The sequence below is a fragment of the Emys orbicularis genome, chromosome 8, assembly GCF_028017835.1.
Source record: "Emys orbicularis isolate rEmyOrb1 chromosome 8, rEmyOrb1.hap1, whole genome shotgun sequence".
Taxonomy (NCBI): domain Eukaryota; kingdom Metazoa; phylum Chordata; order Testudines; family Emydidae; genus Emys; species Emys orbicularis.
This window is the reverse complement of record NC_088690.1, coordinates 3,450,439-3,476,112: the sequence shown is the minus strand read 5'-3', so window position 1 is coordinate 3,476,112 and position 25,674 is coordinate 3,450,439. Positions and strand designations below refer to the sequence as shown.

Here is a 25,674-nt window from a genome sequence, read left to right as displayed (position 1 = left end):
TTGTAAGCTGATAAAAGGAAATGTTTTTTATGCAGTGCAGTTAATCTGTGGAACCCACTGCTGCAAGGTCTTATTGAGACCCAGTTTAGTGAGATTAAAATTAGGGTTTGCCATACGTGAGACAGTGGTGAAAACACTTGGGCCCTGTCTGCACTTGCGTTTACACCAGTGTTCGCACCAGTGAATGACACACCTTCAACAGAAAGCCATAAGATGTAATAAGGTAGCAGCCCTGTACCTGTCTGATTAAATAAACTGGACTACCCATAACCTGGCTTTGTGGTATGAAAGAGAAAGCGGGCCCTTTAAAAATAATGTTTTTGGACACACTTAATAACGAATAATTATTTGTACAAACCTCATTTACGACTGAAAAAAGACCAACCTTAAAATAGATTGTGGATTTATACTGGGTGAAAAGTGAAGGGCTTGGCTGGATTTCGTAGTTTAAAAACCTCTCAAAGGCATAATTTGATTCTATCTAGCCTGCAAACTGAGCATGATTTAAAGTGGTGGACTCCGAGCCAAAGGAAAGCCCTGGTCTGGGGTTAGTCTGAGAGCTGTGGCGCTTTGGAGGGTTTGCAACGTTGCATTAGGATTGAAGATTAAATCCCCATCATGAGAAATAGAAAACAGCTGAACGGCAGCCTGACCTTAATCTGCCTGGAGACGGGTTTATTCAGCTCCCCTGTTTGTTTACAACAGGGCATTTCCCCGGGTCCGGGAGGGGACGGGCATTGTAGGAAATCGGAGAAGTTCTTCGATTCTTTGCAAACTCAGGTGTAGAACGTCAGTGTGTGTCTTTTTCAGGGAGGTGACCAGAGAGATTTTGGGCTGGAGGAAGCTCTACTAGCCCCCTTCCTCCCATCACCCAGCTGAAATCCTTGTCGAGGGGCTCAGTGGAAGCATGCTGGGCAGATTTCCTTATCGTGCCGTTTCCTGAAAAGTTCAGATGGAGGGTTCTGTAGCAGCAGAGCGGACAGTGCAACTAAATGCAAATCAACGTGTCTGCAGGAGAAAGGGATACATAGACCAAAACCCAGCCCTCTAAACCCAAGCTCCGGGAACGGTCTCGTCAGCTGATGTCATTTGACCGAAGGGCAGGGAAAACCTTTTTCCATTTCCCAGAGAACATTGTGTCGGATTCATCCCACTCTACGAAGTGACACGTCCGCTTCGCACAACCTGCAGGATCCTCACACCACTGCGAGCGGAGGTTTTGGGGTGAGGGATCAGAGTTAAAATACTCCCCAAAGGACTCCCAGCACCTCAGCCTCGCGGATTAGTTTGAGCCAAGACCCAGGGCGTGTCACACCGCAGTGTAGACGCTTCCTACGTTGATGGAAAGGGTTTTTCCACTGATGTCACTAGCTTAGGCTCCAAACTCAGGCAGACTCATAAGAAGTTCATCATGTCCACACTGGGTCAGACCAACGGTGCTAGCCCCTTGCCCGGGGCGTTGGAGAGCTCTTCACGTCACACCCATCTAGCCCAGCATCCTGTCTCTGACAATGGCCAGCACCAGGGAATGAACAGAACAGGGCGATTTCGAGTGATCCATCCCCTGTCGTCCAGTCCCAGCATCTGGCAGGCAGATGCATGGGGGTGGGGCCCTGACCACCTTGGCTAATAGGCATTGATGGACCTGTCCTCCATGAACGTCTCATTCTTTTTTGAACCCAGTTATACTTTTGGCCTTCACATTTCAGTACTTAAACCGGGCAGTTACGCTACCGTGCTTAGTTCCTGAACCATAAATGCTCCTAGGCCACTTAGAGTGTACAGAGCATTTACTTTTCAGCCGCAGTTAAATGCACCGTTCCACATTCCTTTTCCTTTTCCTGTGTCTGTCTGCATAGAGAAGAGAATAGCGCTAGTAACAACATGACTGTGTAGTCGGGAGCGACTTCACAGTTAAGTTGCATTGCAGTTTTCCATTAAAGGTCTAAAATCTCTTTGTTTCACCCTTTAGCGGTTGATTTAGTTTCCAACATTGGGACAGTCTGATCAGAAAACCAGTGAATATTCTTTGGAATCTTTTCAGGGACCTTTTAGCAGAAGAAATGTTTCAAATGATCCTTTCAATTCCGTTGCCTCTGTTCTGTTTATCTGGAGGAGTCACGCTTCTGCCCCCTCTCTCATTCATGTCTCAGGCAGGCTACTTTTAAAATTAAAACCCCAGGGGTTTCCCCTGGTTCCCCAGGACCTAAAGTTTTGCCAGGATAAGCTGACAAGTGGTGGTGGGTCACACACAGGCTCATTTCAGTGCTGTCATTTCTACATAAAAATGTTGACTATATTTAGAACAATTCCAACCTCCAGTATCATCCGTTCATGGAGATTTCCTGCATCTTTCCCTGACTGTTACTTTGTAGCCCCCATTTGCCATCGGATGCTATAACTGATTCTCATGCCAATACAAAACCAGGGAGAGAATTCTGGACAGTGGAATGTACGAAAGCCATAGCAACCGTATCATCATCATCCAAACCCGTCCACGTAGAACCGATACGCCTGCTCAGCGTTCAGGCTGCACTTGGGTTGTTCAGGAGGGGGGCAGCGATACGTGCGGCCTGTTTCCTTAGCGTTCGGTTTACGTTGGTGCGAGATGCACTCAACATTCCCCTATTGCTGGTATGTGAGAATGGCCGTTCCCCGGCTCAGCCAGGAGAACAGTTCATATTCGGCATTAAACCCGGAGATGCTGAGAGCTTCCCTTTGGAGTTTTCCTCGGGTGTATTAATGGGGTGAAAGTCAAAGGTGTCGAGAGCACAAGGGAATCTAGGTCAGCGACGTGCCCAGGGCCCGGGAGAAGGTGTGCGAAAGCAGGTGGGAACTGGCTTACCTTGCGTATCATCTGCTACACCCCCCTTCAGGTCACATGGTGTGTCACTTACATCAGCAGAGATTCCCCGTACCTTGTTACCAGTGTGTAACTTGCGAGCCCTTGCACTTCGCCTCTGAACCCAGCCCTTACAGGACTAAAATCGTCCTCCGTGTCGTCTTCCTGTGCTGGGTCACCCCACGTAGGGCTTTAAGACTCTTCTTGAATCCCCGTGCGCCTGAATCCTCCATGATCAAGGTGCAGTTCAGCTGCTTTCTGTAAGCCGGGGGGGGGGAGGTAAAAGTCTGTAGCTGTGCTCTGCATCACGTCACTCTTCCCACCCTCTTGAATAGACCAGACTCTTTAAACTGGCAGCTTTGGAAACCCAGCCCTGCTCCAGGCCATGCAGCTGAACGGGACGGCGACCCAGCAGGGACACGCCAAAGAAAGAACGGAGCTTGCTCTTTTTCCTCTTGAAGGGAGCCAAAAAACAAGAAGTGAGGTTCTTACCCACGAAAGCTTATGCTCCCAATACTTCTGTTAGTCTTAAAGGTGCCACAGGACCCTCTGTTGCTTAAAACCAAGCTCGTAACCCCCCAGGAATGGCTCTTCCCAATTGTGTTGCGGCAGTGCCTTTCTGAGGCTACGCGGGCTGCCCATTCTGAACGTGCAGGCACTCCTGCAGCGGAGACGCCATGACCACTAATGGGAACCAGAAGAGTTTGAGGCACCAAATACGTGGGCTGTGTGTTCTGTGCAGGAAGGGACCCCCATCTCCGTTTGTACCCAGCGGCAGCAGCCGCCCCTCCTGTCTCTCCTGCACCTCTTCCCCAGTGGCAGTTTGACTGTGTCTTCACTCGGTTTCCACGGCCAGCTCTTTGGAGCAGGGGCACCGCTGGGTTTTGCCTGCGTGAAACCCCCTGCACACCTCCAGCGCTATGTAAATAATGCCCCGGTAACAGCAGCATCTCCGCTGGGAACAGCGACTGCAGATCACTGGCCTTGCTGCCTTGAAAATGGTGTGAAATCCCGAAGAAATATTGTAAAAATGTCACCTTCTTCCTCGGCAGAATTTCCGCTCCGATCCTGCCATTGGCTTCCTCCCGCCTTCCACGTCAGCTTCGTGCCCCTGGCACCGCCCGGCGTAACTGCGCTGCCTGCCTCGCTCTCACTGGCAACCGTCTGGCCATCTGTGCGGTTCCCGAGCCTCCTGCCTGATCCCCACCTCTGGGCCTTTCTCCTGGTCCCTTGGGCTTGGAACTGTCTCCTTGTGGGCCAAGCAGCCCGGTGCCAAGTCCCCCGGGTGACGTGGCCCACCACGCCTTTCAGCCAGACGCCCGGAGCGGCCCAGTCAGTCGGTGCATACAAGGCTGGAGCTCCTTGGGGCGAGGGACATCTCTCCGTACGTTTGCACAGCGCTGAGCGGTGCAGCGTGGAGCTGTTGACTTCACTGACAAAACACAGTTGTTTGCTCCCGTTAGCCCTGCAGGACCGGGGTGTCCGTAGTAGGGCAAGATGGCGTCTGTGCTGCCTTAAGCGTTGTCAGCCGAATCGCTGTGCTCTGATTGCAGATCCCTTATTCCCGATGCTGTAATAGGCAGAGAGAGCCCAGCTGGAGCTTAAAAAAACCCTCAGTCATCCGTCGCCTTGTCATTGGACCCCCTGGAATCCTTGAGGGAGATGAGGGGCTTGTCTCCACGGCGAGTTAGGCCTTGTCTGCGTTGATGGCGCCATGTAGGGTACGTGTAGCTACGCGCCCCGGTGAAAAGCAGCCGTGTTCACGCTGTCGTTGCAGGCGGCGGGGAAAGGCCCTGGCTGGGGGCTGGCGGCGGGGGAAGGGCCCCGGCTGGGGGCTGGCGGCGGGGACGGGCCCCGGCTGGGGGGCTGGCGGCGGGGACGGGCCCCGGCTGGGGGGCTGGCGGCGGGGACGGGCCCCGGCTGGGGGGCAGGCGGCGGGGACGGGCCCCGGCTGGGGGGCAGGCGGCGGGGACGGGCCCCGGCTGGGGGCTGGCGGCGGGGACGGGCCCTGGCTGGGGGCAGGCGGCGCGGAAGGGCTCTGTCGTGTACGCTTTGACCCGGGAGCACGTCGACGCGCGCTGCAGAACTTGGCGTGGGCTGTAGCGCACAAGGGACGTTGCTGCCTGGCAAGCTAGTCCGCTGTAGATTCAGCCGCTGGCTTGCTGTGTGCTACCTCTGAATCTGGGAGCCCGCAGTGCACGTTGGTTCCCTTTCGATCGTAACGTCGCTTCTAGTGAATAACAGGCCGGATTCTCAGCTGGTATAAACCGACGTAGCCCGTGGGCTTCACTGGAGCTGTGCTGCTCGACGCGAGCGGAGAGCCTGAGCAGGTGCGCCGGACCCGCTGGCAGAGGAAAGGAGGATCGGGAACCAGCGATGGAAAACATGGAAATACAGGGCAGTGATTGAAAATGGAATGAAACCTTTTTGTGAGCCAAGAACTAACTTCTCGTGCGCCACCCGCCTGTCTGGTGTATTAGGAAGCCAGCACGTTAACGTTTCTGTGCATGCGTTTTGCATCAGCTGTGCATTATCGTGATGATCGGCTTTGTCCAGGTATTCTGAGCTCAATCGAATGGGCTGCGGCGTGCAGAAACCTCCCTTTGACGCTCCTCGTTCTTTACGGACTCTTGGTTTGTGCCCTGCCGCGGACGGTCGCTTTGGGGGGTGAGCCGGTGGCCAGTTGTGGGCGTGAGGCTGAGAACAGTTCTTGGCTAGGAGGGAGGGAAGCAGCACGCTCTTTGCTGCCCAGGGTCCAGCCCCTGTTCGCGCGCTTCTGCGAGTCGGAAGCCAGCCCTGGCCATGGGCTGGGAATGAGGGAATGGCAGTAAAAGGGACTGTCCAGTAGATCTGCAAGGTTTGTGCAGCATTTCTGGGCTGTGAACGTCTTAAGAGGGAGAGCTGGGACCTTGCCGATGGGCCCAATCCTGCAGTCCATAATCAGGCTAAACTGCTACCGAAATGAATCGGCGGCTGCTGAGAGTCAGAACTGAGAGAAAAACGAGGATTGGCCCTCGAGCCTTGAACTAGTTCTGAGCCTCCCTGGAGCTGGAAAGGTGACTGCTTGAGGCTCCAGGGTCTGTATACTACAGCCAGTTGTGGGGGAAGCGAAAGGTACGTTATGTCCTGGCCCGTTTGCAGGCCAGCTGAGTTACCAACGTTTCCAGCCCGAGACCTAGTTCCAGTTTATTCTTCAAGAGATGCGTAGCTTGGAGACACGGCTCCTTCCCCTTAGGACAGCCGTCAAGTGCAAACTCCATCCCGAGCCATGGTGTCGAGCTGTTCTTGAATCAGTTCTCACAGGCCGGACCTGGCAGGCCAGCGTCCGCGTAACCAGCAGCAGCAGCACCCCTCCCACCCCCCCGCAATCGGCATTGCTCAGCGTCGGCGTTCGCCGTCTCAGCTGAGACACCAGTGGCTCTGTTGAGTCCGGTGCCTGTTGAGGTGGTTTCTGCGCGTGTTGCAGAGGCTGAGTGAGAGCCGGTCCTGAAGCCTGGTCAGTGGTTGTCTAGAGGACCCAGCTGTTGCTTCAGAAGGGCCCTCTGATGGCCTGAGCACTCACAAACCAGGAGGTGGTTTGTGAAACATTCACCTTTGCGCATGGTAGCAGGAGGCATGCTGGGAACGGAGGAAGGGCAGATTGGTTCTCCCGCAGCAAGCCACCTAGCCAAACCAGAGTGATGGTGCTGCCTTATGTTACCGTACTGTCCGAACCGGGCACTGTTTGTAGGAGCGTCGTGCTGGTTAAGAGACTGGAGAGACCTCTCTCTGAGTCCTTCCCCCAGGGCCAGGCAAGACACAGCCCCCTCAACCCGGGCCACAGATGTTAAAACGCTTCTGCACTCGAGCGTGGCCGAGAGGGCAAAGTGTCAACATCTGCATTCATCTCTCTCCACTCCAGTTCGTGTCTTGCCCAAGCTCAGTCACCTCAAGACAGCAGCTGGGCTGTGAGTCTCTAATTAATACTTGGGGGAGGAGTGCGGCTGAAGAAAGGGGATCTGTCTGGCTTGCAGCAGAGGGGCTGTGATCTGCGAGCGGCACAGCTCTTGGATGCTGACTGCTGGCTGGTGGGCTGCCAATGTGATACCGACACCGAAGTCAGACAGGACCCAGGAGAAGATGCTCCAGAGAGCCTGAGGGGAAGTGGTGAGGCTGCAGCCGGGACCCATGTGACTAACGTGACTTGCATGCGTTCCACACGTTGGAGTGTCTGAGGCAGCTGGGAGCGCCCACGGCTGAGATAGCTCCAGGCCTGCTGGATTACGCTGAGATCAGTGCTAACTCCTTGCATTAATACCAACATTTTCCACCCAGAACTGCCATACAGACCACGTGCGGCACTTTGGCCTCCTCGGCCTGACACGTCAATAGAAGCATCTGTGTGATGCAGTCTCCTCTGGGGTAGAACATAGCAGCTGTTTTGCAGTGCACAACAACGCTGCACCACTGGGTAGGCCAGGAAGGGATGAAAAATACTGTATCCGGTTGAGTCTGCAGGGGAGATGTGTGTAGGAGTGTAATTACCCCAGGTGGGGTAGACAGCAGGGTGTTGCCCTCATTTATACCCCTGCGATACCATTCCAGTCAGTGGGGGTGCAAGTGTGTACCAAGAGCAACGTTTGGCTCTGCTAGGAGCCAGGGCTAACAGCCCTGGTCTAATGAAAAAAGTCACTGGATCTTAATGGTCACAAACGCTTACAACTTTGGTTTTGCATCTCCTCTAAAAGACAGCATCTGCAGCAGCACAGCGCCTCCTAGTGCCGGGCTGGGGCATCGTTCGATAGTGACCCCGGGAAGAGCGCCACCGGCCTGTATCGCTACCATCACCACCCTCGTGCCGGGGCGAGTGGGCTCCTGGCCGGCCTGTGAGCTCTCCGAGTGTCACAGCCTCGGAGCAATTTGCCTCCAGGACACAAACTCCACGTGTCTCTGCTGAGGCCTGGGGACATTGGGGGATTAATACAAAAATAAATCAAATCTTCTTTTTGAATAGTCGAATGCAAATGGCCCCAAGAACAGTGGCAGCTGAAATCCGGCTCCAGCTTTAAACCAGTGGGAACGTGTGCAGGGTCAGAATCCAGTGGCTCTGTGGAGAGGCAGACTCTCCAGCTTGCCAGGGTGGTTTGGAGCTTGCTTTGATGTGTAGTTCAAACAGTAGATTTGTCCTGGCAGACAGAAGTCCTGTCGAACGAACAGACAGGCTCCCCCACCTCTTGAGGTTATAATTTAGCTTCATTATGGAGGAATTTTACTTGCATTTTTTTAAGCTTCTAAATCTGCCTCCTGGGCTCTGTAGATCTCCCTGCAATGGGCTGTTGATGCTTTAGAAATGTTCCCAGTTTTCACTGCAGGCAGGAGGCTGGAGGTGTTAGCTAAGCCGGCTAGCTGAAGCCAGATCACGCTGAATCGTTTTTCCATGCGCGTGTGGGTTTGTGTGTCGTTTTCTCTTCCCCGTAGGGGCCCTGTGGGTGTGTGTCGTGTTAAATCCGCACTGCAAGCTCGAAGAGAAATCCTGCTGGCTCCGGCAGCTCCGGAAGTGGGGCGACATGGACGTGTGCCCGCTGGAGGACGGCAGTTACGGCAACGAGCTTCCCAACATCACCGACGCACTGACGCAGAGCTCAAATCACAGCCAAGGTGAGTCGGGACTGCCTGGCTGGGAGGGCTTCACGGAGCCGTCTCCAGCAGGATCTCACCAGATGTTTTTCCCTTGATTCACCTGTAGTTGGCATCAGCTGGGTGTCAATGTAACAGATACAGGCAAGATAAAAATCTCACTACAGAAAATCCCGTGTCCTGTGTTAAATTGTTTTTCGCCTGTATCAATGCACTGTACCAAAAACAGCCGGACAGGCTGAGTACATACAGCGTGATCGCTGCGCTAGAATGGGAATGGAAAAAGTCAAACGTGCTTTAAAGCAGGGGTCTCAAACACGCAGCCCGCGGGGGTTTTTCTGCGGTTCCCCGTTCCCAGCCAATGGGAGCTGCTGGGGGCGGTGCCTGAAGCAACAGCCACACACACCCCTGCGCCCCTCCTCCCCCAGGTTCCATCCGCTTCCCGGAGCGGCGCGGGGGCAGGGCGGGCAGGCAGGCAGGGAGCTTGCCCTGCCCCCGGTGCGCGTCGGGCCGGAGTCCACCCCCCGAACCCCTCCTGCAGCTGAACCCCCTGCCCTGAGCCCCCGCCAAACCCCTCCTGCACCCTGACCCCCTGCTGCACCATGCACCCCTCCTGCACCCCGACCTCCTGCCCTGAGCCCCCTGCTGCACCCCGCATCCTGACCCCCTGCCCTGAGCCCCCTGCCGCACCCCTCCTGCACCCCAACCCCCGCCGCACCCCGCACCCCTGCTGTACCCCGACCCCCTGCCCTGAACCCCCTGCTGCACCCCGCACCCTGACCCCCTGCCCTGAGCCCCCTGCTGCACCCCTCCTGCACCCCAACCCCCTGCACTCTGACCCTCCTGCTGCACCCTGACCCCCTGCCCTGAACCCCCCGCTGCACCCTGCACCCCAACCCCCTGCCCTGAGCCCCCTACTGCACCCTGAACCCCTGCCCTGAACCCCCGCCGCACCCCAACCCCCTGCCCTGAGCCCCCTGCTGCACCCTGCACCCTGAACCCCTGCCACACCCCTCACCCCTCCTGCACCCCACACCCCAACTCCCTGCCCTGAGCCCCCGCCACACCCCACACCCCTCCTGCACCCCCTGGGGGCAGAGAGGGGGCGGTGTTGGGGTGGGGATTTCAGGGAAGGGGTTGGAATGGGGGCAGGGAAGGGGTGGGAAGAGGCGGGGCAGGGGCGGGGCCTCAGGGAAGGGGTAGAGTGGGGGCGGGGCCGAGGGCGGCGGGGGGAAGGTGTCAGTAAATGCGGCCCTCGGGCCAATGTACAAGTCCTCATGTGGCCCTCGTGGTCATTTGAGTTTGAGACCCCTGCTTTAAAGTACAAGTGGGATTTTTTGAGAACTCATCATTAGCTCAACTCCGCTTCCACTGAAGTCAGTGGGCGTTTTACCATTGACTTCATTAGGAGTGGAGTTAGGCCAGTGGCAAACGCGTTTTAAAATCTCCTCCCCGAACAAACGTCCGAGAGGAGAGAGTTCTCCCAGCTGCGGGCGGAGGGCACAGGAGTCCAGTGCCTGGTCTGGATGCTGCCCCGGATACACACTCAGTTGGATGCAGACTGCAACATAAACCTTGAATTCAACTCGGAAGAGGGTCATTTTGCTTCCTGCTCTGCGCTCAGACCCCGAAACTAGGCTGCTCAGTTTCACGTGTTTCTGGTCAGTTTCACAGCTGGTTCCCATGCCCAAGTAGGAAGCTGCTGCGGGAATTTTCAATCGAAAATATTGTCTTCACTGGCATTAATTTTAAATGTTCATGAAAAGGTTCTGTTCTGTTCTACCTGGTTGTGAAACAGCCTAACGATTGGACCTAAACTCCTTGACAGCGTCCCTTTAATGCCGCCAGCGCTCTGTGAATTTCGATCCAAGTGGGCAGTTGAAAAAGCAAGACAGAAATCCAGTCCTGTGTGAATTGAAGTGAAGTTGAGCTGTGAAATCCTTGATGTAATATTTCCACAAGTGGGAGGAATTAGCTGATGTCGTAGAGACCTTGCCAGTCACCATTTTTTTAACTGGTTGTTTAATCTCCCTTAATGCTCTTATATTTAGATTTTAGCTTGTGCGTTTCAGTAGATAAGTTATTAACCGGGGCTACTGAGTGCAGAGCATGAATCAAGCAACTTGTTTGTGGAATGTTCATTAGCACTAAAAGATTTTCTCAAACCCTGGCAAAGCACTCGATCCCTTTAATTGTAAGCACCTTTTTTTTTCTTTGCTCAAAATAGACCTTAATTGAAACATGCTGCTCTGGCGATGTCTGCATCTGCTGCATTAGAGTTGGTCTCCGTGTATTTGATGCAGCGGTATGGAAAGGGGGGAGGGAAGCAGCGATATTGCGAAGTAAGCTTCACTCTTCTGGGTGTAATTAGAGTTTTAAGCCTCCCCCACTAATCGTGCAGTCCCCCAGCAGACACACCAGCCGTGGTGCAGGCGAGCTGGGTGCTGACGCCCCACCAGCCCGTTGCAGCTAAGCTCAGAACCAGATGCGCTCTCAACTTGCTAGACCTTCGCGTCTTAAATGCGCTTTGTCAAGGACCATCTGAATCTAAAACGGGCTTAGTGAGACTTGGCGTTACGCTGGGGAGCAGCCTGGCCTCCTGATCTGAGCACAGGCCTGGGAGTTGGGACTCCTGCGCGTGGTTCCCAGCTCTGCTGGTGTCTCTGGGTGACCTGGGCGAGTCCTGCGAGCTCGCTGGAACAGATTTTGAAAGGTATCACAAGCTGCAGATGGGTACCCAGTGGGGTGTCGAAAGCAGCGAAGTGTCTGCATCTTTAGGCACCCAAATACCTTCCAAAATGTGGCCCGCGGTTTCCCCAACGTTAAAATAGGGCTGATAGATTCCAAGGCCAGAAGGGAGGGACCGTTGGGATCTTTTTGTCTGAGCTCCTGTAGATCGCAGACCTACCTCCCAGCAGGGTTCGGAGGCGCATGTGTGTAAAACACCTGGAAGATGGAAATTCCAAGAAGCCCAGTGGTTGCCATGAGGCTTTAGTGTTTTTATTCCCGTAAGATAATGTGTTTGTAACCTAAACTGATGCCTGAAATATTCCCCCGAACGCAATTCTGCAGCCTAGACTCGCTCTGGCTCTCTGGGAATGAACATGTGTTTATTTTCCAGCTCTGCCCAGTCCACGTCAGAAGTCGATCTGAGCGCGAGTTGCCTTTGTTTTCTGATTGAAGCACGTTCGGTCTGTTTCTCTAGCCTGCCGTAAGCTGCCCAGCGTTGGAGCAGTGCCGCGCAGTGCTGAGCCGACCCTGCCGTTTCTCCCCGGGGCCGGTAGTTCCCAGGCATTCCTCCTCTGACCCCCAGCAACCCTGGCCAAGAAGGGACGTAGCATGACAGAAATTTAAGCATGGAACAGCCAGGCCTGCCAAAATACCCCCTTCATCAGGGAACAGCTGCCTACCTGTGCTTGGATTGGTCCCCAGCGTCACTCCTGTCCTGTGGCGAAACAGATCTCCGTTCCGGGTTACGGTGATCACCGAAATAGACAGGTCTTGTCAGTCTTTTGACTTGACACTGGAACATGAGCTTAGAACATGGACCGTTCCTTTCTGTTCTACAGGCGATAAACACTGACCCCCTCGGTCTGGGTCAGCTGACACTGGTATGGCACTTGATTAACGTGGCAAGGGGTATTGGCCTGTAACTTTAATGACAGAATGACCTAGCACAGGCGCGCTCCAGACGTGCAGCGTAAAGGCTGTGCTGGCAGCTTCTCTGGAGCCCGAGGGCTCCCCCGGATCTGCACAAGAGCAGCTTTTACCGGGTGATTTTCATCTTTGGTGCGGTTTCAAAACACGACTGCTGGCAGCCACCCTGTGAGGTGGGTAAGTCGCATACTCCCCATTTCACAGAGGTGGAAGTTGAGGCAGGGAGGGACCTGCCCAAGTCCATGGAAAGTCAGTGTCTATAACTGAGACTATATAAGACTATAACAGGGTTTAAAAAAGAACTAGATAAATTGATGGAGGATAGGCCCATCAGTGGCTATTAGCCAGGATGGGCAGGGATGGTGTCCCTAGCCTCTGTTTGCCAGAAGCTGGGAATGAGCGACAGGGGCTGGATCACTTGATGATTCCCTGTTCTGTTCATTCCCTCTGGGGCACCTGGTGTTGGCCACTGTCAGAAGACAGGAGACTGGGCTAGATGGGCCTTTGGTCTGATCCAGTGTGGCCGTTCTTATGTTCTTAGTGTCAGGACTGGGATTCAGACTCAGACATTCTTGTTTTCAGGCTCGTGATCAGACCATTGCGCTCCACTGCAGATAGCAGCACGGCCCAGAGCTTGTGACTTCCGGGGGAGGCTTTGTAGTGGGTTAGGTTCTACAATAGGAGGTGCTGGCTTGATCCAAGCAGCCTTCAGCTTGGCTAAAAGGAGTGGTTGACGTGCTAGGCCCGGTAGCTTCCATCTGTATTAAGGATGAAGGGGGCTGCATTCTGGGGCAGAAGCCAAGGAGCTGCCACAGACCTTCCGAATGGGCTTTGGCCGCTCCTGGGCTGGCCCGCTGCCGGCGTCTCCTCGAGTGACGTGGCATGTGGCTCAGGAAGCGGGTCTGCCCCCATTCCCTGTGGAGCCTGTCGTCTGCTCTGTGGCCGAAGTGCGGCCGAGCTCTTGCCGAGAGGAGATTGGGCCGTTTCTGCACAGAGCCGAGCGGAGCTGAGCGCCGGGGCGGCGAAGGTTCGTTAGCCGGGGTGGGCGTTGACCCAGCCGCTGAGCAGAGACACTGAGAGCTCTTTTCTTTGCAGACTCCCTGGCACGGCCGAGACGGACGGTGTTCACCCGCGCCATCGAGGGCTGCGACCTGCACTGGCAGGACAGCCACTTGCAGCGGATAATCAGCAGCGATTTCTACGTGTCCCCTTCGTACCAGCGGGACGGCGAGAGCCTCCTCTTCAATGCGCAAGGACAGCCGCTGTGGCTAGGTAACCCCCCCCTTCGAGCCTCCCGCGCCCTGAGTGTAATGCCTCTGCAGTCGCCCCGAGCATGGGGACCCGAAGGGCCCTGCTCCAAGGGATGGGGCCAGGTGCTGTCTGTGCGGGGCCCATCCCCTGGCATCTGGGCACCTGGACTTACACCACTCCCTGAAAGCCACTGCCAGGGAAGCCAGGCTGGTTCGTTCCCTCGGGCACAGCAACGAGAGAACGGAGAGAGAACGGACTTGCCTGGCCCCCAGCGCGGTGAGACACTGGCCAGATCTGATCTCTGCCACTTAGCTAGAAACATCCTTTTCCCAAACCTCACCGGTTCTGGCCTGGGTGAGCTCCGTTAGCCTCAGCATCTCTGGTCAGTGCAGCTGCCGCCAGGCGGGTGTGATGAGGAGCTGGCCTGCTAGCTAGCATGCTTGTACGCTTGGACATGGCCACATTAATGTTAATATCAAAACTCCCATTGACTTCACTGGAGCCCGGATTCCACCGCAGGGTGTTGAAAGGGTCTCAACGTTGGCTAAGCAGCGAGGATAGCGTAGAGAATACCGCCAGGACGGGCCATGCCTCTGGCACGTGGCAGCAAACGGCACACGCTTTCGGTGGCGTGCGTTTGTTTTAGTTTGTTGCTGGACAGATCACCCCAGACTGTGAGCCCGGCTGCCCTGGGTCCCTCCCCCCCGTTGAACTTCCCGACATTCCTCCCAGCTCCTGCAGCCCAAATTCTGCGTGACTGTCCATGCCCTGGCCTCCAGGGAGCGTCCAGGGCAGAGTTGTGGTGGTGAGATCCTCCGTCAGCAGGGCTCCCCCGGGGCAGAGTCGACCCCATCGCCGGGCTTAGGACAGTTTTTCATCACCTCTACTTTGGGTGTCAATTGTTGTTCTCCCTCGCAGGCATGTGGGGCTCTGTGACCATAGCAACCAGGTGGTTTTGTTAAATGCGGGTGCTTGTGACCTACAGCAGATCTGAAATCACCAGCTCGTCACCTTGAATATTGTGTCTGGTTCGGGTCAGTCGATCTCAAACCTGAGTGCAGGAAGGGGGAGGGGAGGGCAGAGATGGGTGACAGAAATGATCAGAGCCCTGAAAAGACTTTTGTGTGCAGCGAGAGACTGAAAAACTGAGGACTGTGTAGTGTAGAGAGATGAGTAAGGGGGAAAAGGCAGCGCTATATAAAACCGTGGCTGGGATAGAGAAGGCAAATCAGGCTCCCTGTTTGCCCTATCCCATATCACAAGAACAAGGAAATGAAACAGGCCCAAGACATAAGTGAAAACGTTTAAAGACAACCCACATAGTTAACCTGTGGAACTCACTGCCGCAAGGCTACCAGCGAGGCCAAGAGCTCCATAATTAATAAATACGTACATCGGTGTTTATAAAGATCATCCGAACATTCCCGGTTAGAGAGGGTAAAAAGGCTCTACAGCCATGTAGGCTTTGGAGCATAAACTAGCCATGAACTGCCAGAGTGGGGAGTTTTTTCCATAACTGTCTCACAGCAGGGCTCTTTGCACCCTGCTCGGAAGCAGGGGAGCCCCGCTATTCTTAGAGACAGAGCGCTGGACTAAGAGGATCACAGTTCCTCGAGACCTTGACTATCAGAGATTTGATAATGGATCCCTCTTGCTTCACCCTAGTCTAGTAAAAGGACTTAACGAAGCACATTCTTGTCCCGATTATTTTTTTAATAGCCCTGTTGCCTTGATTTTCCATTTTATATTCTCACAGCCTCTTTCTGGAGGGTTTCACAACGCCACGGAAAGCATCTGATTTGTCAGCAACATTTTAATGATGAATTCAGAGAGAAGGCAAATATTTCACCCATTTAGCAAATAAACAGTAGAGGAAGCCAGTAAGAAATTCTTCTGCAAACCCTGCTGTTTTTCACCTATTTCCACATGAGGGGGGGGGGGGGGTGTGCTCGGTGTAACATATAAACCAGATTGGGATTTAGAGAGAGATTTTTGTGCAAAGACCCTCTGATGTTTCATGGAAACGGACGATCCTGCGTCCACAATTTTAGATCTTCTTCATTTCCCATTTATTTTCTTGCTAGGGACATTTGCAGGAAGACAAGATCTTAGTTCCTCACCGTACAGCATGGCACATCATCTGCTGCTGCTAATTTCTCACTCAGAGTCATAATCCTCTCCGCAGTAGCTCCTGACTTCAGGTGGGGAATAAGCAGCGGGAGCAGATGAATTTCTAAGCAACCATGATTCTGTTTTTCATGCAACTGTTCCTAATAATAAACCACCGGGAAAGAGAACAAGAAAATACACAATCGTTACCACTGGTTCCAGCGAGGCATCCGGGAGGCAGTTTAGAAGCCCGGATCGAAAGTCACGATGCAAAGCACGTGCCTGTGTGCAGAAGTTAGGAAAGCTGAAGAACTGTGGGAGGGGAGGAGAAGAGCGATCTCGGCGGGGAGGACTGCACCTAGGAATGGTGAAAAGCAGAATCCCTTTGTGGATAAATGTAATGCAAACCCTCACTGTTGGCTTGGCACTTAGATACAACGGTGCCTCCTAGATTAGATAAAGCAGAGTTCGTTTCCTGGCGTACCATCCAGGGCAGGGGCTGGTTATTTATAGCTGCTTTTCCTAGAATGTGGCCGGAACTCCATTAATATTCTTGGCAAGCATCCCCGTACGGAGCGGTAGAGGGGCTGCTGACGCTAAGGCAGAGAACAGGGGCTGGACTTCCAGGGAGAAGCTCTTCAGAAGCAAGCTGACCGTGCCGGGTGCTTTTCCTTCCCGCAGCAGAGCCGTGAATCTCTGTGCTCTTCAGGCTCACGGGCACGCTGCATTTAACCTTGTTTTGCAGAGCACGTCCCTACAGCGTGTGCGCGGGTTGATGCCCTGCGTTCCCATGGGTACCCCAAAGAAGCGCTCCGACTGACTGTTGCCATAATCAATACACTGAGACTGCAGCAACAAAGGCAGCTGGAAATTTACAAACACCAGAAGAAAGGTATGGGCTGTTCCCAGACTTGTAGACCCAACCCTGGAATCAACCACTTTCTTGGCCAGTATACTGGGGGCAAATGACAATGGCCCAGCTTCACTCAGATGCTGCTGAATGCCGAGCGCATGGATGCCCCGGAGCCGATCTGTTTTCTGCTGGGCACTGCCAGTGCTGCAGGGCGTTTGATGCAGACCACTGCCCACCAGAACGCTCGCCCGGTGTGTCTGTCTGATCCCAGCAGCGTTTGACGCCAGGTTTTCAGATCTGAAAAATGCCCAAATAGCCTTTGATATTGGATAGCTTGGATTGCCGTGGCCTGGCCTTGAGCGGCATGTCCGGGAGGGGGTGAAAGACCGACCTGAAAGCGTTGGTAGACAGGCCTGTGCCTCCCAGAGACATTCCTGCTGCCGTTCCCGAGTCACGTGCTGCACCGATGGGAGCAGCACAGCGATCCCGCTTCCCCTCGCGCTGAGCCGAGTCCTGCCGGTGACTAGTAACGGTGGGTCACTGCTCAGGAGAGCAGCCCCCAGCGTTTGTAAAATAACTGAACGAGCTGGTTATAGCAGCGACCCTTCCGTGTTTCTCTACCAGGGACCAGCTGGCTGCCTTCCTGAGCCGTGTCAGGGAGATCTCGGGGCCCGGGCGTTGAGAACCGTGGCTGGAGCACGCTCGCGCCGTTTCCCCGGGCCTTCCCGCCGTTCGTTCTTCCCAACCTGAGCGGGACCTGAGTGACCTGCCGCCGCGGCTTCAGGCCTTCGACTCAGCGTTTCTGTATCTAACGCTCTGCTTCTGTCCCGTCCCCAGAATTACTGCAGAGGGGAGCCACCACCATCACAAACCTGGAGGGCTGGGTCGGGCACCCTCTGAACCCCGTTGGCTGCTTGTTCCTCACCTTGACGGAGGCTTGTAGATTAGAAGAGGAAAATTGCCTTGAAATTTCAGGTATCTGAGTCATTCCCTGTCCCGACCAGTGAGTTAAACTTCCAGGGCTCCAGCCTGTGGGCTGCTGACCCCAAGACACAGCTAACGGCTCCCCTACCCCTTACGCTTCCGTTCGTATAGTGTCTCTCTCTGTGTCCCTCCTCAAACTTCTCCTGCTTCTCCAACCTTGTCTCACCCCACCACTCCGTCTCGCTCACGCCCAGCTCTGCTCTCTCCGCTTGCAGAGGAAGAGAAGGGGCCGGGAGGGATCGCGATAGGCTCTATTTAGCCTAACAGAAGGTTAAGGGGTGGGTTGATCACAGTCTGTAAGTACCTACATGGGGAACAAATGTCTAATGATGGGCTCTGCAGTCTAGCAGAGGAAGGTCTAACAGGATCCAGTGGCTGGGAGCTGAAGCGAGACAAACTCAGACTGGAAATAAGGCCTCGTTTTTTAACAGTGAGCGTCATTAACCACCGGAACAGTTCCCCAGGGGTTGCGGTGGACTCTTGGCCATTTTTAAAGCCCGACGGAATGTTTCTCTAGAAGCTCTGCCCTAGGGGTTATTCGGGGGCCTGTGCTCTACAGGAGGTCAGACAAGATGGGCACAACCATCCTGCCCTTGGAATCTGGGAACCTATAACGCAGCGAGGGGGGACGTGGCGCCTCCCAGGTGCAGGGTGGCCGCAGACTGAGGCAGTCGGACGACAGCCGAACAGCCACGCCCAGAGTTGTGCGAGGTCGTCCCGGGACACATGGCCGTTCTGCCTGTTGGGTGGCTTTGCCCCATGGCACGTTGAACTTGGCTTGTTTCCCCATGGCTGGTAAAAGCGAGGAGGACGCTCATAGCCCGGCCCGTTGCGTTGGCACTTGGAGTCAGAACTGGGAGGGTCAGGTTGGGTTTTCCGCCAAGCCACTCCCTCCAGCCGGGTCAGAAATGCAGGGCAGTGTCCTCCCACGCGGGCTCGCTCGGTTCTGCTCGATCTCCGCGGAACCAGCGTAAGCAATGAGCACCGTGGCCCTGGCTTCCATTGGCCGTGGTTTGGGGGCGGGGAAGGGTGGTGCTGGGCTTGGGTTTCACGCTGGGTTCGTTCCCAGGTCATTCTCCTTTCTCACCCTAGCGACTGCCTTCTCCTCTAGATGCCGGCGACGCCAAGCCACCGGTGTACCAGCACGTGCCCGTGGCGACTGGTTGCCAGGACAGCGGCGAGTCCTACCTGTCCCTGGCCTTAGAGGTGGCTCTGATGGGGATGGGGCAGCAGCGGGTGATGCCCGAGGGGCTGTACGCGCAGGATAAAGTGTGCCGCAACGAAGAGCAGATCAGCGCCCGGCTGCAGGAGCTGGAGCTGGACGCGGTGCTGGTGCAGGCCCTTCGGAAGCAGTGTATCTTGCTGCTGGAAGGTGAGGGGGGGAGGGGAACTGGGCTGCACTGAACAGCTGCTGGTGGCATTGAGAGGCCGGCCTTGGAGATTACCCCTCGCTCACGGTGCAGGAGCCCAGGGGACCGAGGAGCTGGGGGAGGCTGGTTACAGGGAGGGCCCCGGCAGGTGCTTGCTGGGCCAGGGCTCTGGCAAGGCACCAGTCATTTGCTGCCATGCCCGTGTTACCAGGGTCATTAACCCTGAGGCTGCCAGCCCGGTGCCTGAGCAGTCCGTCACTCCAGTCCCTACGCAGCGGTGGTGTGGGCCACGCCCCCAAGGGACACAGAGGAACGTTTGGGGGGGCAGGGTGGGGCCCAGGGTGGGGCCCAGGCCAGCCCCCAGGGAGGGGAGGGAGTGTGTGCAACCCAGCCCTGCTCCTGGCTCCCAGCCGCTGCCCCCCAGCCCCGCTCCCAGCCCCACCCCCAGCCACGACCCCCTGGCTCCCAGCCCTGGCTCCCAGCCCCGGCCCCTCAGCCCCGCTCCCAGCCCCGGCTCCGCCTCCATTCCCGGCCACGACCCCGCGGCTCCACTCCCAGCCCTGGCTCCGCCTCCATTCCTGGCCGTGACCTCCCCGGCTTCGCTCCCAGCCCCGCTTCCAGCCCCGGCTCCACCTCCAATCCCGGCCGCGAACTCCCAGCCCCAGCCCCACCCCCACCTCCATTCCTAGCTCCATTCCCGGCCGCGACCCCCCAGCTCCACCTCCATTCCCAGCCCCGCTTCCAGCCCTGGCTCCACCTCCATTCCCAGCCCCACCCCCAGCCGTGACCCCGCAACTCCACTCCCAGCCCTGGCTCTGCCTCCATTCCCGGCCATGACCCCCGGCCCCACTCCCAGCCTGGCTCCGCCTCCACTCCCAGCCGCAACCCCCCAACTCCAGTCCCAGCCCTGGCTTTGCCTCCATTCCCGGCCATGACCCCCGGCCCCACTCCCAGCCTGGCTACGCCTCCACTCCCAGCCGCAACCCCCCAACTCCAGTCCCAGCCCTGGCTCTGCCTCCATTCCCGGCCATGACCCCCGGCCCCACTCCCAGCCTGGCTCCGCCTCCACTCCCAGCCGCAACCCCCCAACTCCAGTCCCAGCCCTGGCTCCGCCTCCATTCCCAGCTGTGACCTCCCCCCTCCCCCCCCCCCCCCCCCCCAGCTTCGCTCCCAGCCCCAGCCCCAGCTCCACCTCCATTCCTGGCCCTGCTCCCAGCCCTGCTCCCACCCCCAGCCTCGGGCCCTGGCTGTGGCTCCATTCACGGCCCCACCCCCAGCTGCAGCCCCAGCCTTGGGCCCCTTACTCCTGCCTGTGTCGCTCCCGGCCCTGGCTCCCGGCATGGTGGCAGACGAGTAAGGGGGCCACGACTCTGAAAAGTTTGGGGACCAGGCTGTACAGGATTGCACCATTAGCTGGATGCGTGACTGGTAACTTCCTCCTGCCAGGCACGAGGGCCTCTGGCCACCGCAGCACCCCGCAGTCTAGGAGAACGGGCCAGGGGCGGGCTTGTTCTTGCTGCTCAGATAACCCCGGAGTGCTCACCTCCAAGGGACTGTGGAGATCGGCGCTGAGCACGTTCCCCGAGCCCTGGAGGAATTTAGACCTGAGAGGCTCTCCGTAGCCGGCTCTGGTCCCTGGCCCCAGCGTGGCTGGTGGGGAGCTGTCTGGCCGAGCGGCGCAGTGGCTGACGCGGCTTTGCTGTCGTGCAGGTGGTCCCTTCAGCGGCCTGGGAGAAGTGATCCATCGGGAGAGCGTTCCCATGCACACCTTTGCCAAGTACCTGTTCTCCGCCTTGCTGCCTCACGACGCAGACCTGGCCTATAAGCTGGCGCTCCGGGCCATGAGGTTTGTGGGCGTTTCTTCCGCCTGGGGTTGGTTTCGATCTGATCTCAAGAGCAGCGACGTCGCGCCCGATATTTCCCCCCCCTCCCTCTCCAACCCCAGAGTCTAGTCAGTGTCGGTTTGCTTGGGAGCCGCTGGGGGGAGCTTGTGACGGCCAAGCTTAGGTTCTGCTCGTCCGAGAAAATGCCTACGCTGCAGCAGACGATTTCCTCACATATAAACCGCCCCATCTGCTGAGCTGGGCCAATGTGCTGGGGAAGGACCCAGGCACTGGCTGCATCCATCGGCGCGCCGGGTCCTTCCCCCCATCTCCCACGGCACAAGGAGAGTGAAAGGCAGAGGAGATCTCAGGGCAGACTCTGCACCCCAGCCCGGCTGGGCCCCCTCGCCTGGGAGCAGAGACCCTGTTCTCTGCATCCAGCTCCTCCTTTGAAGCGTGATTGAGAGGAGACAAGAACAGGAAAAGCCCAGCTGGGGGAGAGCACGACCCTGCACTGACGGTGGCAGGACAACTGGCAGAACGGATCCTCCAGGGGCCAGCCCCCTGCTGGGCAGGCTCCCGCGCTCTGCTCTGCCTGTCGGCCCCCGGCCTCCCCTGGCCCAGGTCTGCGCTGGGATTCGTTCGAGTCGTGGGTTTGGCCCTTGGAATTGCTGTTGCTGCTGGGTGTGGTACCCAGCTAGACAAGCCCCTGGAATTTCGCATCAGACGGGTGAAGAGAGGGATGAACGACAATGGCAAATGGCTCCCCTGTGATTGAGTTTGGGGGGCTCTGTCTTCTGGCAGCCGACACCCCGCCCTCGTGCTGGGGTCTCCGATCTGGGCTGCGACCTTCCCAGCTTTCACTGGCAGAAGAGGGGCGGGCGCTGCTTACGCATCCTCTGCCTTTCGCTCTGCTTGGTCTCCCTGCCTCCGTAACCCGGCTGGTCTGGAATCCACCCCGGGACTCCAACCCGCTGAACTACTGATGCGTAACTTCGCCCTCCAGGAGACGGAGTTACTGGCACTGCACTGTCTAGTCCGAATGGCGGCTTGCAGACGCGACTGCAAACTCTAGCTTAGCCGCCGGGGGGGTCCCGTCCTTTGCCTGCTCAGTCGCTCCCAGTAGCACCGGGGCGGGAGGGGGAACCTGTGGTTTCCTGTCACCCGGAATCTCTGCGGCTTTGGACTATTCCCACGCGAGCAGGTAACCCAAACCCGCTGCAGGGGCCTTGGAACAATGTGCTGCTACTTCTGATCCCAGCCCTCCGCTCTAAGAGGAACCAGATGATTTGCCTGAAAGCTCCACTTACCCGAAGATGAAAGGAGCCCAAGTGAGCTTTTCCAAGTTTATAAATCACTTGGCAGCTTTCGGCTCCCTTTCAAGTCCGTTTGAAATTGATCCTTGCGCCCATGTGTTCCACGTGCAGCCTCGGGACTCGTCGCACGCCTGGAATGCAGCTTGGTGCGTTCAAAGAGCTCGCTGAACCCACTGGTGCACCAGGCCGCCTGCGATCAGCCCCCCTCATCGCCGGGGGGGGGCTAGCGGCGCAGGAAGGGGCGGGGCTTTGAGTTGGCAGGGACCCTCTGAGTGGCATTCTCCTGTCTCTCCTAGGCTGCCCGTGCTGGAGACGACCGCTCCCTCCGGAGATGTCACGCACCCTCACCACCTGGTGTCGGTCGTGCCCAGCAGGTACCCCCGGTGGTTTACCCTGGGCCACTTGGAATCGCAGCAGTGTGAACTGGCCTCCACCATGCTGACGGCAGCTAAAGGTGGGTGCGGGGCCCGTCTTGCACCTGAGCGGACGGTTTCATGTCAGATTGGGCAGCGGAGCCGGCGCCCCCAGCAGGTTCCCCGCGGTTTTCCACTGCAGAACCCGCTGGAAGGGGAATGTGGGAAGTGGGGGGCTCTGTCAGATGAACAGACTCCAGGAGCATGCGGCAAACTCCCCCGTGGGAGGCAGGTGGGAGGGACCGTGAGCTGGTAGGGATCTGCGGGCGCAGTACAGAATCACCCATGTAGCCTCCAGTGCGGCAGGGAGAGGGGAATGGGGCGTGTGACCCTCTCGAAGGTGAGAAACACCCCCCTGCCCCCCCGGCTCACCCCAGGTCCAGGAACGCAGGCAGGTGAGGGAGAACTCCTGTTCAGATGCTGAAAATCTTAGAAATCCTGCGTTGCTTGGGGCAAATCCTTTTCCTGATCAGCCGGACGCCCTGGCCGTTTGCATCCCAGCGGTAGCGTTGTCTGGATTTGGCAGTCCGTCCTGCACTGGCCGTCGCGGCCAAGGTAGCGCCAGCGCTCGCCGTGCGCAGCCGGGGGGGTTGGCGTTGCTCAGTGCCAGGGGGCAGACGGGTCCAGTTTCTCCTGGGGCCTGACCCAGTGCCCACTGAAATGGATCAAAAGATCCTTGTTGACTTCAGCGGGACTTGAACCAAGCCCCTTGTCTCCTGTTCTCGGGGCTGAGCGTGCTGGGGCGTGGTTCTCCCAGCTGACCGCCTCTGCTTGCGTGTCCTGTCCATTCTAAGGGGGCTGGGGGCTGCAGTGGGAAGCCCAGGAAGGCAGAACATATAAAGCAAGACCCTCAGGGACGCTGAGGCCCCCACGAAGGGAGTGAGGGCGTCCATCTCTCTGGATTCAGTACATTCTCTTTGCGTTGCTTCCCGCAAGCAGACAGCGAGCGTCGGGGTGATTTTTCACCATGAGGTTTTGGAAGGTGGAAGCAGCGTGTGGGTCTCAACAAGGTTAGTACGGTACCTAAGCCACCGAGGGCTGGCGTGTGCTGCCGCCCCGTCGCTGGGGTCCCAGCTGCAGAAATTGTAAAACCGCTGACCGGGGATCTATTGAGCCGGGGCGCGCGGACGAGACAGGAAGGCAAATGGGTTTTTTACTTGGTATTTATGAAAGTTTCGTTTGACAGGAAACCAGACCAACCCCCCTTGGGGGGGGGGAGGGATAGCTCAGTGGTTTGAGCATTGGCCTGCTAAACCCAGGGTTGTGAGTTCAATCCTTGAGGGGGCCACTTGGGGATCTGGGGCAAAATCAGTACTTGGTCCTGCTAGTGAAGGCAGGGGGCTGGACTCGATGACCTTTCAAGGTCCCTTCCAGTTCTAGGAGATGGGATATCTCCATTAATTATTATTATTATTATTATAACCCCCCAGGTCAGGCGGGACAGGGAAGCAAATAAATGGTGACGTCAGGCAGATGGTGACAGGCCATGATGTGCTTCGAGGGCTTGAAATCAGAGCCAGTTGACAGGCTTCCGCTGTGTCGATAACCGTGTCACTCAGAGCCATAAAATCCCAGCCCCTCGCAGCCGTTCGGAACCGGAACGTTCTCCCGTTCCGTCACAAGCCAACATGAGAACTTTTCCCAGCCCCTTCTTGCTCTTTCCAGTTTGTCCATTCTCAGGGCTCTGGTTTGCTCTCACCTCCCTGTGATCTCGTAGGAAGCTGAGCTAGGGAGACCAGATGGCAAATCCCACCAACTGAAGGCAAATCCCACCACATGGAGTGAGCTGGGTAGATTCGGCCGAGTGTGGTTAGGAAAAGAAGAAATGTAGAAATGTCCAGCTTGGAGAGCTCTGCTCCCAGAACATGGAGTGAAGAATCGGGTTTGGAGCTGAGTGGGGGTGGATGGAACCATAGCTAGGAAAGTAGCATGTGCTACAAGAACAGTGAAGATAAAACTCAGCATGTTTCCGCTCTTAGGGAGTTCACTGAACATCCTGGAGAGGGGGGTCCCGTGTCGCAGAGGAGTGGGGGCTGTACGGCACATGAGGGGGGAACTCACCCGAATGGTCTCCTACCAGTGGTGCGTGTGTGTCGTGCACCTGGAGTTGTGGTATCAATGTGTGGAGTTTTCTCCAGAGCTGTCTGTGCTTTCTGGGCCAAACAGAATACGAATGCACTTGCCCTGTCTGTGAATGCGTCGGCTAGGTTGTAATTAGGTAGTGGCCACCAAACAGCCGTAGCGTGCCAAGGGCTAGGGAAGGTTTCGAGTAGAAATGTGGGATGAAATGTAAGTGACGTGGCGTTAGGAAGTGGCAGATGACATGGCTGATCATACGTGGGATGGAATCGTACACACCGTGACGCCCTGGGGACTGGCTGGAAGGGTCCGGCCCTCGGGGATCTTTTCGGGGTGCAGAGTACGTTTCTTTTGTATCAGGTCTGTAGTTATCGGTGGACACGCTGCAATACACAGACTGGATCTTTTAGATTCGAATCCTTCCCCATGACAGTAATTGGAGTGTAGTGAACAATTCTGCTGAGGAGGCAAGACCTCTCTGGCTTTAAGATTAAGCTTGATAAGTTTATGGAGGGGATGGTTTGATGGGATAACGTGATTTTAGTCAATAGGTCAATAACGTGCCATCGCTGATAATTAGTATCAATGGTCAATGAGGGTCTGGCTGGAGAATCTTGCCCACATGCTCGGGGTTTTGCTGATCGCCATATTTGGGGTCGGGAAGGAATTTTCCTCCAGGGTAGATTGGCAGAGGCCCTGGAGGTTTTTCGCCTTCCTCCGCAGCATGGGGCAGGGGTCGCTTGCTGGAGGATTCTCTGCGACTTGAAGTCTTTAAATCATGATTTGGGGACTTCAACAGCTGAGTCAAGGGAGAGAATTATTCCAGGAGTGGGTGGGTCAGCTTTTGTGGCCTGCATCATGTGGGAGGTCAGACTAGATGATCATAATGGTCCCTTCTGACCTTAAAGTCTATGAGTCTATGAGCCGGAACAGACTCCAGTCTCTAGGCCAGTGGTCCCCAAACTTTTTCAATTCCCCCCTCCCCCCCCCCCACACACACTTACCAGTAATAGAATCTGTCCGCACCTCCCCTCCCGCCCCCTGGAGCCGGGGCTGGGAGCAGAGCCAGAGCTGGGGGCGGGGGCCAGAGCTCCAGCTGGGAGTGGGGCCACAATCGGGGCTGGGAGCAGGGGGGTTGAGCCCAGGGCCAGCTGGGGCTGCAACCAGGAACGGAACCAGAGCCAGAGCTGGGGCTGGGGTCGGAGCAGGGTTGGGTGGCGCTCCAGCCCAGCCCAAGCCATGCCTAGGGGGTACGCCTCACAGGTTGGGGTCCATTGCTCTAGGCTGGGCTGACTCCCACAGGGCTAACAGGAGCCAAAAGTAACAACTTGCCCTTGGTCCGGTCAGCGGTGAGGCCTCCG

At 56.6% G+C, this 25,674-nt stretch overlaps 1 protein-coding gene across 1 annotated transcript in view; it reads left to right on the top strand.

The window, feature by feature from the left end:
* Window positions 1-25,674, top strand: part of ZSWIM5 (zinc finger SWIM-type containing 5) — a 158,230-nt gene that overhangs the window by 128,849 nt on the left and 3,707 nt on the right. Inside the window, exons 5-11 of the mRNA XM_065409664.1 lie at window positions 8,300-8,479; window positions 13,211-13,387; window positions 16,221-16,367; window positions 17,166-17,303; window positions 18,424-18,684; window positions 20,393-20,528; window positions 22,118-22,275. Coding sequence (XP_065265736.1) covers window positions 8,300-8,479; window positions 13,211-13,387; window positions 16,221-16,367; window positions 17,166-17,303; window positions 18,424-18,684; window positions 20,393-20,528; window positions 22,118-22,275 — 1,197 coding nt within the window. The remainder of the gene's footprint in view (window positions 1-8,299; window positions 8,480-13,210; window positions 13,388-16,220; window positions 16,368-17,165; window positions 17,304-18,423; window positions 18,685-20,392; window positions 20,529-22,117; window positions 22,276-25,674) is intronic.